The 18,115-nt window shown below is 28.4% G+C and overlaps 1 protein-coding gene and 1 long non-coding RNA gene across 8 annotated transcripts; one reads left to right on the top strand and one right to left on the bottom strand.

The window, feature by feature from the left end:
• The first annotated feature begins 478 nt into the window (after positions 1 to 478).
• Positions 479 to 11,905, top strand: LOC111029107. 7 transcript variants are annotated; one of them, XM_022307973.1, is made up of 4 exons: positions 1,653 to 1,735; positions 2,898 to 3,150; positions 9,589 to 9,991; positions 10,195 to 11,905. In XM_022307973.1, the coding sequence occupies exons 1-3, from the start codon at positions 1,668 to 1,670 to the stop codon at positions 9,976 to 9,978; spliced, it is 711 nt and encodes a 236-aa protein (XP_022163665.1). In that variant the 5' UTR covers positions 1,653 to 1,667; the 3' UTR covers positions 9,979 to 9,991; positions 10,195 to 11,905. The 7 variants fall into 7 exon arrangements, with proteins under 7 accessions (XP_022163670.1, XP_022163668.1, XP_022163666.1 ...); XM_022307978.1 differs by lacking the exon at positions 1,653 to 1,735 and adding an exon at positions 479 to 495 and having other exon boundaries at positions 9,589 to 11,905; XM_022307976.1 differs by lacking the exon at positions 1,653 to 1,735 and adding an exon at positions 817 to 888 and having other exon boundaries at positions 9,589 to 11,905.
• A 1,898-nt stretch (positions 11,906 to 13,803) lies between these two features.
• Positions 13,804 to 15,719, bottom strand: LOC111029121. Its single transcript, XR_002603973.1, has 5 exons — positions 15,584 to 15,719; positions 15,242 to 15,346; positions 14,643 to 14,684; positions 14,051 to 14,111; positions 13,804 to 13,961 (listed from the first exon to the last, which is right to left on the bottom strand). It is a non-coding gene; the product is annotated as an uncharacterized LOC111029121 (long non-coding RNA).
• Between the last annotated feature and the right edge of the window lie 2,396 nt (positions 15,720 to 18,115).

Here is an 18,115-nt window from a genome sequence, read left to right on the forward strand (position 1 = left end):
GTGTAATAGGGGTGTTACTGGGTTACAACTTAGATATAGCAGTTATCGTTTAGCAGTAGATACAGTGTACACCTATATACCTTCTAGAAATCTCCTAGAATCTTCTATCCGTATAATGTAAAATTAAGTATGTACCTATAATATGTATATATTCTGTTCGACCGGACGTCATCAAACTTATTTAATGAGGCCTATATACAATTTTTCGAAAATTCTTCTTAGTCGATTTATTTTTATCTTAATACGCAATGTTTGATTTTGTAGTTTGCACGTTCCAACGTAGTGTCTATCAACACCCAATTAATCCTGCAGCGATTTCAATGTTGAAACCGATATTTTTTTCGATTTCATAAGAAGAATACCTATGCTTCTCGATGTCATATATTTCGCACATAGTGAGTGCCGCGCGTGTCTCAGTCGAACTACTGTCAATTGGCACGAATAATCTACATCAGGGTTTACCTAACTGAATAGTCCGTACATATACCGAAAGGGGTAAGCAAATTATTATTATTTATTATTGTTAGGTTGGGTTGTATTTATTATGGGTCCGCAATCATTTTCATTTTACTCTAAGGGGTTCGGTGAAGGAAAAGTTTGGAAAAGGCTGATCTACATTAAAATCACAAGGGTTATCCGACAACGGCGAACACCCTATAGCGTTTGCGCAACGAGTTTTATAGCAGTATAATATACAGTTAATATTATAATGATGACTATGAATTATGATAATGATAATTCGCCGTTGTTATCGTTTATTATTATCTGGAGTACCTACTTCGTTGTCGCCATTTTACAATTTTACAATAGTAGGTACCTATCTCTCGAGTAAATACACGGCCTGTATCATCTGGTAAACAGCCATGGTCGAGTGTTGTATTATTGTATGTAAGTATGTATGTATGTATGTATGTATGTATGCATGCATGTATGTATTTATGTATATATGTATTTGCGTGAGTGGTGTGTGTGTGTGTGTGTATTCCAATAACAGCTAGTATTATAAAAATAATAGTTCGTGACTATACGAGATTTGTAAACGAGACTTAACGATATAGACGATTAACGTGGACATATTAAATTCGAATCCTTGTTAGTCATTGTTATAATATCTACATTATTTTATACATATACTACTGTAACACTACTAAATAGGAGTTATCATAATATACCTATTTTACTTCATATGTACATTATACACACTACACAGACACTCGCGCGCTTGTTGGTTTCAATCCTGTCATCTTCTATATTGTTCCGTTCGCGAGCGCACAAAAGTACATATTATACGCGTTATTAGTTTATTACGGTTACAATGGTAAGTATATCCACATAGTTTATGATTACTATTTTTCCCCGACATGTATCGCTGTTAGATTCCCAAGAGCATTCTTTTCATACGTGAATATTCTGTTTATATCTGCATACGAGCTGTTGACTATGTACAATGTATAATGTAACCAGTGCATAATATATAATAATATCCACCTATCTAATTCTAGGCGGCCAGTGTACAATAGTCAATAATAATATCCATTAGGTATATTCATGCGAAAAAATTAGAAGTCTTACGCAATAAACTATTGTGACTAAGTGTAACTGCAGACACGCAGCATGATAACCGTTTTAATCGATTTAAAATTTAAATGAATTATTTATACTTAATAATGGAATCTATAAAAATTAAGTTTTTTTATGAATTTTTTTTTTACACTGCTACTACTACACGCACGGTGTACGTATATTAAATGATAATATTATTAATTGTCGTAACGACCATTCTAGTATTAATATAATATTATCAAATGTTTTATAATATATATTATTGTTGAATGTATTTATATATGATAATAATATAATAATGATGAAATATCTATCGACGCTAGTGCGAGACAACGTTTATTATATAGAAAATTAAATAGCAGTACCACTCTCTATAATAATATAATATATATAGTATTATCTGTTTATCTACAGTGCAAATATTTACTGACGTTTACGGTTCTCTATTTTCATAGATTCTGAGTGAAGCGAAGAATGCTAGTTAGTGATGTTTTTTTTTTTGTTCTTAGATAGGTTCCTATATTGTATCTTTTCGTGAACACTGTTTTTGGATAGAAGAAGTATTCGTAAATTATTTCATGTACAACATATTTAAAGAAAAAAATTATTTTCTAAATGGTACATTATATTGGAGTTGTAACTTTTTTCGATTTTACTCACAAGTTAGAAAAAAACAAAGACGGCCGTCAACCATTTTTGAAGAAATGTCATCTGCCAGTGTTATAGAATAGTGTTTGGACTGCTCAACTTGGAATCATTTTTCGATTGCATAATTTATCATGTCAGATTTTAAATTTCTATATAATTCCACATAATTTCGAAGTAAAATAGGTATACCAGATCTCTGATCGGTATTAAAAAAAAATTATATTAGTATTACATCTAACGTATATTTACTCTAGAAAATAAGTAATAATGTTTAAAAAAAATACAATATAAGTCGTTGTATATGGGCGCGCCGACATTCGATAACGTTCTAAATATACAGTTGAATAATAATAATAATAAAAAGAAAGTAAAAGCATTATAATTATAATTAATATGGTGTTATGAAAAAATGATTTATACTTGGTTGATTACACTTCATAATTTTTCGCACAACTAACACAGTATTTTGTTTCGTTAAAATTTAAAATATTGCATACATTTAATATTGTTATATTAATATACCTATAGGTACAGTAAATATTGTATCAACATACTACGTTGCTGTTACATTATTTTTTATTGAAACAAATTTTATCGATCCGTTTTATCCACCGTGCTTGCAGTATAAAATATAATCGTACTTAAAGATAATATGATATATTATGCGTGTATTTTTTCCTTTATAGAACTGCTGCCATGGTTGACGCAGTTTATCGCGGTAACATCGACGAGTTGTTGTCTGTGATTAACCACCTGAAGAAATACATAATCGCATTCATAATCGTTCTGTTGGTTCTGTTATCGGTGTTTCATTTCTCCAAGTTTTCAGTACATGTCGTGCCGCTGATCATCGTCACGTTAGTACTGTTGCCGGCCGTCTACTACACGACCGTTCTCGTTCTGAAGTTTAGCACCAGCATAATTGCTTCGAATCAAGCCGTAAGTATGATTAAATATGGGTAATACGTGTTATAAAATCGTATTTGTTTGACAGCTCCAGCTGACACCGTATAAAGTAAACTGGCTAAACTGTATATATAATATTATGCTAAGTATTTCAAGGGTATTCATCATAGACATACCACATTCTGCGCCTAGTGCGAATATACAATACGTCGTTATTTATCCTGTTTATCGCGAACTATCCATACACACTTTAACTAATACACAGCACATACGGTAATACAATAATACTATACATTGAACCGTATTTATGCATATGGATTTGATTCATTCCAGTGCAGTAGCCTGCAGTTCATCTTTTTGTTCGAGAGGCTAGGCTTTGGATGATGAGATATTTTTTTTTCTAAAGTGTAAGAATTCGCCAAATTTTTGAGTTAGTTATTGGTTAATTGCGCAATGAATCCCGCCTTCTCCACTTTTTAAAATTATATCCAGTACCGGAATTTTTTTAATAGTATTGAACCAGGTAAATAATTGAGTGTTTGATATATAAAAAAAAATAGAAATTGTCGTAAAATATAAAAAAAAATATGGGCCGCATTTAAACTATTTAAAGCGTTATTCATTTACGAATTGTTGATTATTAGATAACAATATAATATGAATATAATAATTATTGTTTCATTCCATTCAAAAATCAATTATAAATTATAAGAATATATTAGACTTAAACGCGGTAACTAAGTATAGTCTAATAAATCGACTAAAAATGTGAGCTAGAAACACATGTCTATTGGATGGCATATGCACGAACTTTTCTCCATCATATATAATATTTTGTTCTCAATTCATAGGAATATTTCAAATTATAATATTATAGTTGTTATAGCTATAACAGCTTAATTATTGGATTGTGACGGTTAATATTGATATAAACTATAAAATATTACATTATACTATTAGGCATCGAAATCCTTTCAATTATCACATCATCGGACATTATAGTTTTTAGGTTTTTGATTATAACTAGTCGATACATTGAAGAGCCTATAGATCTCGCGAGAATTAATTTTCAACAAGGTTTCTGATATTGGTACTTATACTACTAACTTAATCCTAACCACCAAATAAGATTTATTTGTTTGATATCAAAATGACGTCAATGACTTATCGTTACTTATACAGTTTTCTTATAACATTTTTCTAAACAGATTTTCGTCCGATAAAAATAAAATGTATTAACCGTTTGCAACAAAAGAACAATAACATTTTTTTTTTTTTGGAAATAACAGGTAATTATTTGAAAATGAAATATCTGTAACTTTTCTATAATACAAGTATAAAACAGTATTTTGGTAAATTACTGTACACGAAATCTTGAGAGAAGATGGAAATGCTATCGATACTTATGAGTACCTATATCGATTTTGTCAGTTAGGAGGAAATTATGAGTCGTAGGCAATCGTTTTATTAAGATTATAAGTATATTTTGGAGAACGAGCAGAACTAGCCTGAAATTAAATATAGCAGGTTAGACCGTGGTTGGATATTTGTATACACTATATCATTTTTATAATCATATAGCTATATGTATATAAATATATTTAATTAATCTTATTTTATGATTAAGTTTCTTAATTGTCGACAGATAAAGTTGAAACGACGTGAAATTATATATTTTAAATTTGAGTGAAATAGTGGGCTTGTAAATGCGTATTTATAATATTGTATATAATAATTTGTATTTTCAAATTTCGAGTCTAAATAATATTATATAATTATTGATATTTTATCGGTGTAGCCGTGTATTTTTTATAGGTTGGGTTTGATGGCTATATACTCACCATCCCATATCACAAGTTACGCTTATAGGGAGCTGGGGAGGTGTTAATTGTTGGTATTATTGTAATATTGATATGTTGTACATTGTTATATCAATGAATAAATAAATAATAAGTTATATTAAAGTATACTATATAGAATACTATTGTGGTTGAAAAATAATTTTATTTTTTATTTTTTTATTTTATTTTTTTTAATTGATCCTGAGCCCGGCAACTGTGGCCATTAGCTATTAGTAGGTACTGTAGGTTTTTTTTTTTTTTTTTTGATGGTTTGTGGGTTTTTGGAACGGTAGGGGGAACACGTGTGTGTTTGTTTTGGCAGAATTTCGAATGGGGCACCCGTAGGTTTCTGCCATGCCCCGGGGGTGGGGGATGGCAGCACTTGCTCTCCGGTCACCGCGACTTGTCCGGAGAAAAATGCCGCCCGGTGGCCGAGGATCGAACCGCGACCGGCTGCGTCGCAGCGGAAGAGTCAGACCACTCGGTCACCTCGTCCCCAATAATTTTATTATTTTCGTAAAAGTGATTTATAAGTTGGTAATACTGTTTGCATAAAATGTTTTGAAAATTCATTGTAAGAATCGTTGTTTTCTTGGAAACGTATAGTTTATACTTTTTGTTTTTACCATTACAGCGTCTTTCATTGTGTACAGCTGAAACTGTGCAACCTGTGTATAAGTTTACACAAGTCGTGTTTGCAAAAGCATATTCGACCAACACAGCTGTTCGGTCGTATTTTCCTTTGTTGACTTACGAAAATCAAAATTATTGCAGCTCTATGGCTATGCATTTTTCGATAAAATGTTGTTGGCAATTTAAATTTGTATGGAAATTTGGGAATTGGGACGTACACATATAATAAATAATAAATATGCATATACACATATTATAAATATGCATATTATTATACATACAGTCATACAGAGCTAATTTGTTCTTTGAACCAAATAATATTATTATAATTACTAGTTTTATTTATATACCTATTATTATATATTATACAGAGGATGTAACAACTGACAAGAAGACCTGACAAATTAAATAACTTTTGTTCTAAACAATATTTTCAATATTTTTTTTATAAACGTACAATTGATTGACCCGTGCGTAACGCAAGTACGTGTAACACGTATAATATAAAAAAAAGTTTTTATTTTTAAAAGTCCTAAAAATAAAAAAACTTAAATTTGATTCAATTTTTTTTTTAATTTCAAAATAGCCAATTTGTTAATCTGGTTTTTAGAAGACAAATGTTTTCAAAAAAATGTATCTATAAATAAGTCTAATTATAATTTGTATTATTTTTTAAGATGCCATCATTTTTTTTTTTGAAAATTATTAAATTTTTTAAAAAATATTTCGATTTTAACAAGTAAAAAACCCATTAAAAAAGGTTATAATTTTTTAACTAATAATTTAATTTAATTGTTTTTTACTACTGGATCAATCGTACTTACCAATAATAATGAGATTTCAAGCAATTTTAGAAAATAAACCACAATTTAATAAATGTTTTTACAATCAAATTTTTCTAAAAATCAGATATAAAAGTTGGCTATTTTATAATAAAACGTTAAGACGCTTATATTATATAAAATGTTTGGATGATAGAAGCAAAAAAAACTTATTACCTACACTATATCGATTGTTAAAAATTGGCTATTTCGAATTTTTCAAAAAAAAATGTATTCAATATAAATTATGTATTTACAATTTTTTATTTACAGTAATTATTAAAAAGAAAAACTGTTATACTATAATTGCAGCGAAAGAGAATGTAAATGATATTAAAAAAAATAAAATTAATAATATTATTGATTAGTACAAAAGTTATTTCATTCGTCAGGTCTTCCTTCCTATTGGCTGTTACACTCTACACCTTGAATATTATAGCTTATAGGTAGCCAATAAAATAAATGTACGTCGTTTAATAATATTAATGAGACTGCATGTATGCTGCTGTTTATACTTTATAATAACATAATAAATATTAATAATAGAACAATACTAAAATATTATTATGTAATACTCTTCATTAAACGCTTCCAGTTTTCGTATTCAATTTTAGTGACATAAGAGCGTAGGTATATTACATTGAATCCAATTGCTATAACCATGTATTCGTATATAATATTCAAACCGATTTAACATTATTAAGGTGATAATACGACAAATTGACACAGCAAACTCATAAATAGTCGCGTGCAGGAATTTTTCATAGGTATGCAAAATAGAATGAGCCCATGTAGGTGAGGTGTATACTACAACGATACTAACCGTATACAACGATTTATACTAAAAAATGGATTAAAAAAATTCTATCTTACAATAAAATTACTGTTATATCTTTTATTATAAAACGTTAAGACGGTTATAGTATATAAAATGTTTAGATGACAAGAGCAAAAAAAAACTTATTACCTACACTATATCGACTGTTAAAAATTAAACATTCCTTGCCAATTGAGGGTAGACAGACCACAGTTTTGGGTGACCAGTAATATGAATAAGTACGTTTTTACATTGAATCTGATATTCGATTGTTATCAAAACTTCTGAGAAGAGTGTTTCAGTATATTTTATAAATTTAAAAATATTATAACACTCGCATATATACGTATATACATATAAAAGTTAAACCGAAATTTCAAGTTTACTTTATATACTTACTATTATATAATATTCTAGAATCCTATAAAAGTTTAAACACTAAACATAATATAATATTTAAATTAAAAACGTAAATGGGGATCTCTCAACATAATGATCACTTTATACCATACATTATAATGAACCTAAGATAAATGAGGACATTTTAAAGAAACTATCAGAAGTAATATTTTCTAATTCTAAAACGTTACATTTTTGTATAGAGTATAATATACTATAACGCTCGTTAAAATTGGTTTGTATTTTATCACTGCGTAATAGATAGGTATGTGAAAATAATCTTTGTAACAAATTAATTGAATAGCCTTTAAATCAGGTTTTTTAATTGTAATGTTTTTCGAACAATTATTTCTTTTTATAGCCGTCACTTATAATAGTAATTATGTGCACAATTATTCATGAATGTGATTTTAAATTTTAATACCATTAATCATGGTATTATAAGTGTTCATCGTGTCCTATCCTTCTGTTGAGACTTCGTTGTTGATTTTTCAGACAATTGGTGTAATAAAATTAACCTACTATTTTAGAATTGTTATTATTTTTGTTATTAAAATTTAGTCTGCTTTTGTTATATTTCGTGCATTTAATGCTATGGCATGCGCAAGCCTTAATTACTTATTGATGTAGACATTTTAAATATAATTGCTAGATTTTAATAAGACAATATTCCAATGTTCAAGAATTAAAATTTTTTTATTAAAAACACACAAAATTAAAACGACTAAGAAAACTATAATATACAGTAATGTAAGCTGATATAATGGATATATTACGTATTACGTAATATTTTTAAAATATTAAGCAAGACTTAATATGCAGTGGTTTAAGACTATAAACAGAGTTTTATTTATTACAGAGGTATATATTATTATTTGTTTTTCAATGATGTGTGCATTTACTGCATTTATTTTTTCCTTTTTCAAGCAGATAATTGTTGCTTCGATGTATAACATTTAGGGCATTTTTTGGTTTCAAAATCTGAAAAAATAAACAAAAAATATGGATATTAATTATTCAACACCATTTTTTCGAAAAAAAATTATTTTCTGTAATAATTCGAAAAGGGTTTTTGTTTAAATTAACACCATAATGTGGCATTTTAAGGTGTATAGGTACAATTTGTAAAATTATATCAAAATAGTATTGGTATACTAGTAAGACAGTGTACAATAGGAAATTAAAAGTATACAATTATAATAACATATAACGTAGTATATTTAATTAGTTTTAAGTAAAGTAGAAAGGTAGCCGAATAACTAAAATAAATGCACATTATTAAGTTTACATAATTTTTCCAATACTAAGCTGCATTGGGTTACATACCTACTTATATTTATAAGCATTTTTTTTTAATTCCGTAAAAAAATTTTTACGGAATTATGGCCAATGGTTGACCCATCTCCAGGTGTATTCCGGACTTCTTGGGCTTCTTCTCCACTGGACCTAGTTGATAGCTAAATACTGCGAACTAAATACGATCACACCATCGAAATCAGTGGCATTCCTCAACTGGGAAGGTTATACACATTTTTAGAAAAAAAAACTAAAATTAATCAAAGACAATCCAAGTGAAAACAATCTAACCAAGGTTACCAAACAATTTTAACAATAATTTTCATTTATTTATTTTTGTTTTTTTCCGATTATTTTAAAAAGAACTGAGAATTTTCTATTTTTACCTCCATAAAGTACCCACTAGATCTAATTCGCTCCTACATGCCTCCATAATAGTTAGTTGATCAGTAAGCATTTTTCTACTAGAGAAGTTGTGATATTGAAGTTGTAAAAAAAATATTTCAAACACCTATTTCACCTAAACGTCTGAAATTATTAAGCTGGACAAAATAAAAATACAAATGTAATTAATTTAACTAAACATCCACTAAACAAAAGGAGCGAGTACTTTGCATTTTTATACTAGTTGCTTGCTTATATTAAATGTATTATTATTTTTCAGGGAGAAGTTTCGACAATGAACTCTGACAACAACCAACAAGTCCTAAAAACTCCCGACCTCCCATACCCAAACAGTCCGACACCACCTCCGTCCTACGAGGAAGCGACGCGTAACGACCATTACTATCAACCACAATCTTGGTTACCTTCGACGAGCAGCGGGTATACCAGCAGTGGTCAGTCGACAATACCCGCTGTGTTCAGCGTTGAGTATCAGTACAACGATGCCATGTCAAATGTCAATAGCGGAAGACCGGCTGCTACTACGACCACGACTACACATAATCAGACCCAAGACAATTGTACGTCGTCACAAAATACTACAATCCAAAACATTCCCAGTGTTACCATAACGTTGGACAGTGATCAACATCCAACTGAAATGCAATGAAATAATAATAGCTGTGAGTCTAATATCAAGTGTCTGAATTTGAGTTTGATGGAAATCCAAAAATCTGGATTGCAGGGACAATCGATTTAATTGAGATAATCCGAAAAAATATGGCAATCTGGATTGTCAGGGCAATACAGAAAATTTAGATAGTTGGATTTCCTTGCCTGTTTTCTTATTATTAAATTATTTAACTTAATTATTATGATTATTTAGAATGGCATTGTTATTATGATTACATATACTCTGTTCGCCGAGAGACCAGGACTGCGCTGCGGACGAAAACTTGTCGATCCCCAACACTGTTACTCATAACAATTAATGGCTATGCGCCCGCCAGCTGCTCAGAATTCGGGCCATGCATACAGCATCATGTTTTTTTGAAGTTATTTCAATTCATATTTTCAAGCGCCTTTCGTGTTATTTTTTAAATAAGAAATAAAAATATGTGTTGTATGGACTTTATAATAGAATATTATTATAACGGCCGACACGAACGTTTATTTGAACTCACTACGTATACAAAAAAGCTTAAGTTCGTACAGATTGGATATTTGACGGAGCGCTCGTATTTCCGTCAGTCGTTTGCGCGAAACGGTCCTGGTCTCTCGGTGAACAGGGTATAGGTATCGCATTTAATTTTTGTTAAATAATTATTTATAAAATTGTTAAAAAAAATGTAATTCGATTAAGTAATTAGATGAATGAAAATATAAGTACAATAAGTATCCAGATGGATGTCCAACAACTTATAAAAATACAAATTATTTCAAAACATTAGGCGAAATTTAGCTATTGTCATCGCATATTATATATTGTTATTAAATTAAATTTTCATTATTATTTATATTATTGTTATACTGAGATTTTTATCAATAATTTGTATTGTAAATAGGTAGGTACTTATCGTTGTTTAAAACGGAATTTGGAAATTTTAAAATTTGTTCTCAATTTCTAATTAATGTTGGTGATTCATTTTATTGTTGAAAGGCATAAGTAAATCAATTAATATAATCAAAATATCTAAAATTAATAAATTATGTTATTTTAAATGTTTGCTCAAACTTTAAATGATAAATCTATTGCTATGAGCATGGTTTTTCTATTATTCTCATGCAATAACAATAAATTAATGTTTATTTAATTTTTGTCACAACAATTTATGAATACCTACTTTAAATACTTACTTATATAGTTTAATTATAGTGCAGTTCTTATTTTTATACAATTCTTTCTAAATTACGTTATTAGTATGTATATTATAATAAGTTACCTTTTACCAGAGCCATCTTCAGGGGGGGAGGTTGATTGGGGCAGTGTATATTATATATGTTGTTAAATATTTAGGATTAGGTTAATTATATTAAATATATTGTATATGTAATGCATGGAATTGGCCCCTCCCCTATAATAGAGCCTTGGGCCCACTGCCTCTTATGCCTAGTATTATCAAATTTCCCCATTGTCCCATAAATCCCTTTATTTTTGTCTTTGGTATAAAAAATACAATTAATTTAAATGTATTGTTAGATATAACTCCCCCCTCTTATTGAAATTCCTGGGCATGCCACTGAACAGCTGGATCATAGTTAATTCGGTCCTTTCATAAATAGGAGTATAAATAAATATATTTAAATATCAATTCCTATTGTTTTTTTCGCTTGTCAGAAGGTTAAGAATTGACTGAAAAATAATTGTGGATCACATTGGTTTACCAAACATCTACTACCTTCTTCTAAAAGATTATCAAGAGAGCATGAAAAAAGTTACAATAAATGAAGAGACTTATGTTTAAATTTATGCTTTATTGGGTAAGGCATTTCGTCGAAGACATTTAAATACGATATCGAGAATGCTGATTCATTGCAATTTAAAAAAAGTTCAACATACTGTAATATTTATGTGTCTTTATAGCAATATTGTTACGTATAGGTACTGTATATTATATTATATTATTGTTTATCGTTACGTTTATTAGCAGTTGAGATGAACAATATATAATAATATAACAATTAACAGTAAATTGTACCAAATACATTTGTAAAATTGGAACAATCGATTTTGAATACTTTTTTTAAATAATAAAAAATAATTCGTTAATAAATGTTTTTTTTTTATTTTAGTATTTTTTTCTTATGAGTTTACGAACACATTTTTTTAGAAAACAACAAAATGGCTGTTGTTTTTATAGTTAACGAAATGTGTTATGCTCGGCATATGTGTGTGTTTGAACAAAAATACCTGCAGAACTTTGAAATATCAAAATATTAAAACAGTCGTCTTGCATTTATTTTATTCACTTAAAAATTAAACATAATATTGTGTACAAATTATTTTGTACATTAAATAAATTATATTTATTTTCTCTAGACCCGTTTAATAATATTATATGCAATATGCATTATTATGTAAGCTATTATGTCATAATTAACAACATATTATTATTCTTCAAATAATCATGATTGATTGTATGAAGAATAATACAGATAGTGATTTTTTGAATTTGAATAATATAATATTATGTAGTTAAACTCAAAATGGTTTAAAATAATATTATTGATGTAGATAGTAATGACTAATAAGTAATAGCTAATTAATTGCTAGTACGAAAAGTTGTATATAACAATAATATATGTCATTATGCAGCCAATAGGTTCTTATAATTCATATAATTTTCCTCAGGTAATAGCACATTAATGCTAGATTGACAATTAGCTACCGTGGTCGTTCATATCATATTTTGGTTTTAAAATGTATGATGCCGTTTTGAGTATTATAATTTTTAATCCAATTCAAAATAAAAATGTTTTTATTTTTAGTTTCAAGTTTTTACGTATTATATATATTTGACTCTATCCCTAAAAAATGAAACATCGAACAATGTTTTGTTCAAATGCCTTTTATACCATACCATGGCTGTTGTAGTTACAACATAATTTAAAATTTTTGGAATAAATTAATGTTTTAAAATAGAATTTAAAACCAAACATACCAAAAGATTCTTTAATGTCTATAATGCCTCTCTATTGTAGAGTTATATTTTTGCACACCTTCGCTCGTTCGATAAAATATTACAACCTCTCCGTTATAATTAATATTCGTCTTAATCTTCGTTATCCATTCAAAATACTACATTAATTAATTTCAATAATCTTTAAAGTCGATTTCATCATTTAAAATGTTATGATCACTATTTTATTTTACTTGGAGATTTTATATCGTTTATGATTTTATGATAAACGGTCTCCAATATTTTTTTTGGGCTATTGTAAACTCTCCCGGGCCTATAGTACTTCAGTACTACTAAGCTAGGCGAGCATGGGGCATTATTCGTATTAGGCAGTTGGTAAGGTTGAACAACTTGGTTGAGCCATTATAGTCAATATCGTTTTAAATATTTAAATTAAAAATAGGCTGACGGTAATGAAATATCTAAATTACTAATACGGGTTAACGGTCATACAATTGATAATAAATATTTAAAACGATAATCACAATCTCTACAGTGAAACCAATTCATAGTGTAGCAATAACATTTAAAACAACCCAGGAGACCCGAGAGAGTTTACACATTTCCTTCAGGTAAACATAATATTGACCCGGGAGAGTTTACCATCGGGAGAGCTTACTAGTTTTAAAAATCGGGAGAGTTTACCACACAATTGGGAGAGTTTACCACCACCCTTTTTTTTCAAACAGTTAAATCAGTTTAGAAAAAATATTAAATTAAACTGCGATATTTAACTTTAGTATATATTACATAGGTATAACCGTATAGGAACATCAATTTTCTCACTATATAGTGAAGGTACAATAAATACTGAGTGAGAGTTATTAATCATGTTTATTTTTGGAAAAATGTATATTTTTTACAATTAAATTATAGAACATTAATATTGTTGTGTTGAATTAACTTTTCTATTAAACTCATTCATTTCATTTTTTTAATCAATCGGAAATGGTCGCTACCTGTAAAAGTGCACCTAAACATAAAGAAGGCACATAAATATTTAATTAAATCCCTTATGACTTTTTACATATTATCTAAAATATAGAAAATGTTTTATTTAACCTTATAACTTTTGTAAATTTTTATATTGCTGTTGATTTCTGTTTAAACAACTGTGTAAAATCTGAAAATAATGTAATTTTTAAAAGGTATACTAATATAATATAAGACATTATGACTGTAATACATCAGAATCTAAAATACAAAGTATTACTGTGTATTACAATTATGTAGTATTTCATTTTTTTAAATGTACAAATTATCTAGTAGGTGCATTAGAGCTATACAAAAATGAGTAATAATTGAGTTTTTCAATTTTTTAATTTAAGATATTAGTTCTAAAATATATTTACGAAGGACTGTTGTCATAATATTATTTAAATAATTATAATGTGAAATAAATGGAATAATTAATATCTGAAATCACTTACTCAAAAAATTATTATACTCAAAAAATTATTATTATCTATCCATAACTAATATTTAGTAAAATGTCTAAGACCTAAGCTGTTAATCTCATTTGGAAGAATAGAATAGTGTTAATTGTAATATCCATAATTGATGGAGATGAAAACTTGTACACAATTATTCTACGAAAGTCATAATTCAATACTCATAAAGCTGATCATACGCAGTATAAAAAGAACTTGCTTACTATTGGAATATTTGTTGACCATATTCAACGAAGTTTGAGCTTCTGAAAATTTAAAATTTCAATTTCACATAGTATTATAGGAGGTGTAAATTAGATAAAATTGATTTTATACACAGATTTAGTTATGAACATTTTATTATTTCGTTTATTAGTATTCATAATTCAAGATTTAATGTCTGGACTAGTACTTACCTATTGGTAGATTTTATATTATTAATATATGTTTATTTGTTGCTAAGACATTACATAATTTTGATTTATAGAAACCTTTGTAACTTGTGATCAACCTATTTTTATCGTATTGTGAGTAGGTAGTGTGTCGTGTGTGTGTTGTACAGCACTTATACACCAACCAGACTAACCGGTATTGAAACGGAGTTATCTTGTCCAACTGTCCCAGTGACCCGGCCTAAGTAAGTAGATGGCTGTACTGGTCGAAATATCCAAACAGTATTATAATAATTTAATTTATACCGAGGTGGTATTGATTATATTTCAGAAGAAATATATAAGAGGTCCTGGCTAACCTGTTACTTTCAGAGAAAACCAAATTATAAATCCAGACTTTATGACCGTCAAAATTATGTATCGACACTCACTTAATATGTTCATCCCATATGACGACGACACAAACATTGCTCCTACGAAAAGGACGTAAAGCCATGTTTTCTTAAATCCAATCATTGTTGCTATTATATTGGTGCCTATAAAATAATTACAAAAATTAATATTTTTATGAATTATTAGAACCAATAATACCATGCTTTGAAAAAATACTATAATAAATTCACGACTTAATACACAACTATCCTTTTGTGACAAATTAAGTTTAGATAAAATATTATATTAAATTAGGCAGTATGCATATTACTAAAATTTAGTTAGAAAATATTAGATAAAAAATCACAAAATGTTTCTAAGCAATAGTATCCATTATATACCTTTAATTTTAAATAGTCAAACGATTTATGTTTTTGCAAAATAATTTATAGAGAAAATAGGTATGGTTCGACTGGTTCGAGTATCGAGTGAATACAAAAGCTCAGACAAACACAACTATCTGTTATATAACGTACCATTCCTAATATGTGTTATGCTATAATTCAATTTGTTTAATTTTTAACAAAATTTACTTCAGTGTAAATATGAATTATTCGTATTTACTATTTACTGACTACCTAAATGATTTCAGTTTGTATGTTTATGCGCAAGCCTGGATCAAGGGAGAGGGTATGGCCACCTGAGCACAAGACTTGACACTTTTTAGGGGCCTCTTATTTTTCACCATACGTTTATAATATTTTAGTTATTATTACTTATTAAAATAAATTGGACGTAATAGAAAATACATACCTTTTACCATTAATTTGAAGAAAATATTTATAGGTAAAGAAAATTTAGATTCTAAAAATAAAAACTTATTCCTCGTTGCATGAAAAATATATTAATTTAATGGACTAATGATGGGCCACTAAATCATGTGTAAGGGACCATTAGCTCACTATTGATTGGTTAAATGTTTAGTGATTGTTTATGCAACCTATAGCATTAACGCTTTTAAATTTTGACGATATAATAATACAAACATTTGTTTCAGAAAAAGCTAGAACATTTTTTTTATTGAATACTTATGTGAGTTGTTACATTAAATGTTTTTTGAGAATAAAAATACATTAATAGGCAATTTTTTAAAATTTTATAAAAAAAAACAAAATCTTAATCAAGGCTCGCATTATTTATTTAAATGTTATCTCATTCATGCGCACAAAAAATTCTTCTCTAATAAATGCAATAACCAATTAGTATCTTTATTTGTTGGTATTGTTGTATTCAATGGCGAAAAGAACCTAAAATAACCCATAAGTAACCTATAATTTACCCACCACCCAACTAGCTCATTCCCAGCAATTTATAATAGACACAAGTACTATTAGCATTATTATTACTATTTGCCCACTATAATTATTAATCACTTTTTATATTAAGTTCCCATCACCCACCCCTAAATATTAAAAATCGAGGAGCAATAAATTACTTCTCAAACACCATGTTTTGTTTGCCACTAATTGTATAATATCGTTTTAAATTCAATATTATATTATATTATTTCCATTATTCATTGTAATGTGTCGTTTTAATGTGTGCCATGAATTACATATTCAGTTACCATGTTAGGTAATTCCAACATGTTTTCAAGCTAACATAATTTTCACTTAGATATCATTATTTAGTAATCACTAGTCACTATTCACTGGTTACTTCTTAGTTCTTATTACTAATGCCCGCTAATGCTATAGAATGGATACAATCAAGGCATTTCAGAAGTAAAAATATTAACCTAACCTCTATTATTCTTGGATTTCTTTTTAATTATAATTATCTTTTTCAGTTTAAACAATACAACAACAAATATATAAATTAATGTAAGTTATAATAAAATAGTTAATTTCATAAATATCGGGTATTCGTGTGTGTGAAATTTAAATTTATTTATTTATTTATTTATTTGATTGAAACAATTAATACAAAAATAAATAATAAATAGCAATGATTCCTTTCGTTTCACAGTCTAAACGCAGTACCAGTGACTTAATAAAAGCTCATACAGAAATTGTTATTTATTATAATCATATAAATTATTTATGTTTTCGACTATGGTTCTAGGGCCCTTCTTCCAAAATATGTCCTTGAAGCTGCAGAGGCCGCACTTGCATCCACCATACAAACGGCCGGTCTAATGTAAACTCCGTCATTTTTATTTTCTTGCCTGTAATGGATATATGGAAACTCTGTCAGTGCTCAAGTAAAACTTAATAATATATCTCAACTAAAGAAGCTCAAACATCCAAAATGATAGTGTTAGAGAACGTTATAAATAGTTATGATAATGCATTGATAATGCATTTATATTAGACTGAGAAGTCAGAATATCTACAAATTGTATCTCATAATTTTAGTTCACAGTTCACATATTATAACATATCATACTATACCGACGTTGCTAGGTACATATTTTGTGATTATTACAATTATTTATTATGATGATTCACCGGATAATTTGGATGATTTGTTCTGACGATTATTATTTTTATTAATTTTTGTATATCTTTTAGGATATTATAATAATGTTTATTAATTTTATACTGTGACATAATTGTCTTCACTGACAGAGTTTACATGAATGCAATTTTACTTGATTATTTTCTCTGGCGGAGTTTACATGAACCCAATTTTACCTTTTTTTTTTCTGGCGGAGTTTGCACTAAAAAAAGGTACTTGCGACGGAGTTACATGCGCCCACACAAACTATGTTGTTATCTCTAACTTGTTGGTCCCGTGAACATCTGAAATATTCAGTTTCTTCTCCCATACATTTTGTTCTACAATGGCCTATAGACACATTGACTTACGCCAGGCATGGAAAAACGGGACAATAGCATTGCACAAAGTAGCTATGCTAAATTGGAGCAATC

Source organism: Myzus persicae, unplaced genomic scaffold, assembly GCF_001856785.1.
Source record: "Myzus persicae strain clone G006 unplaced genomic scaffold, MPER_G0061.0, whole genome shotgun sequence".
Lineage (NCBI taxonomy): Eukaryota > Metazoa > Arthropoda > Insecta > Hemiptera > Aphididae > Myzus > Myzus persicae.

Coding starts and splice junctions, on each gene's coding strand:
- LOC111029107 (XM_022307972.1), top strand. CDS start 1,668: ATGGAATCTATAAAAATTAAGTTTTTTTATGAATTTTTTTTTTACACT. Junction 1,736..2,897: donor GCTACTACTACACGCACGGT/GTACGTATATTA, acceptor TTTCCTTTATAG/AACTGCTGCCATGGTTGACG. Junction 3,151..9,588: donor TAATTGCTTCGAATCAAGCC/GTAAGTATGATT, acceptor ATTATTTTTCAG/GGAGAAGTTTCGACAATGAA.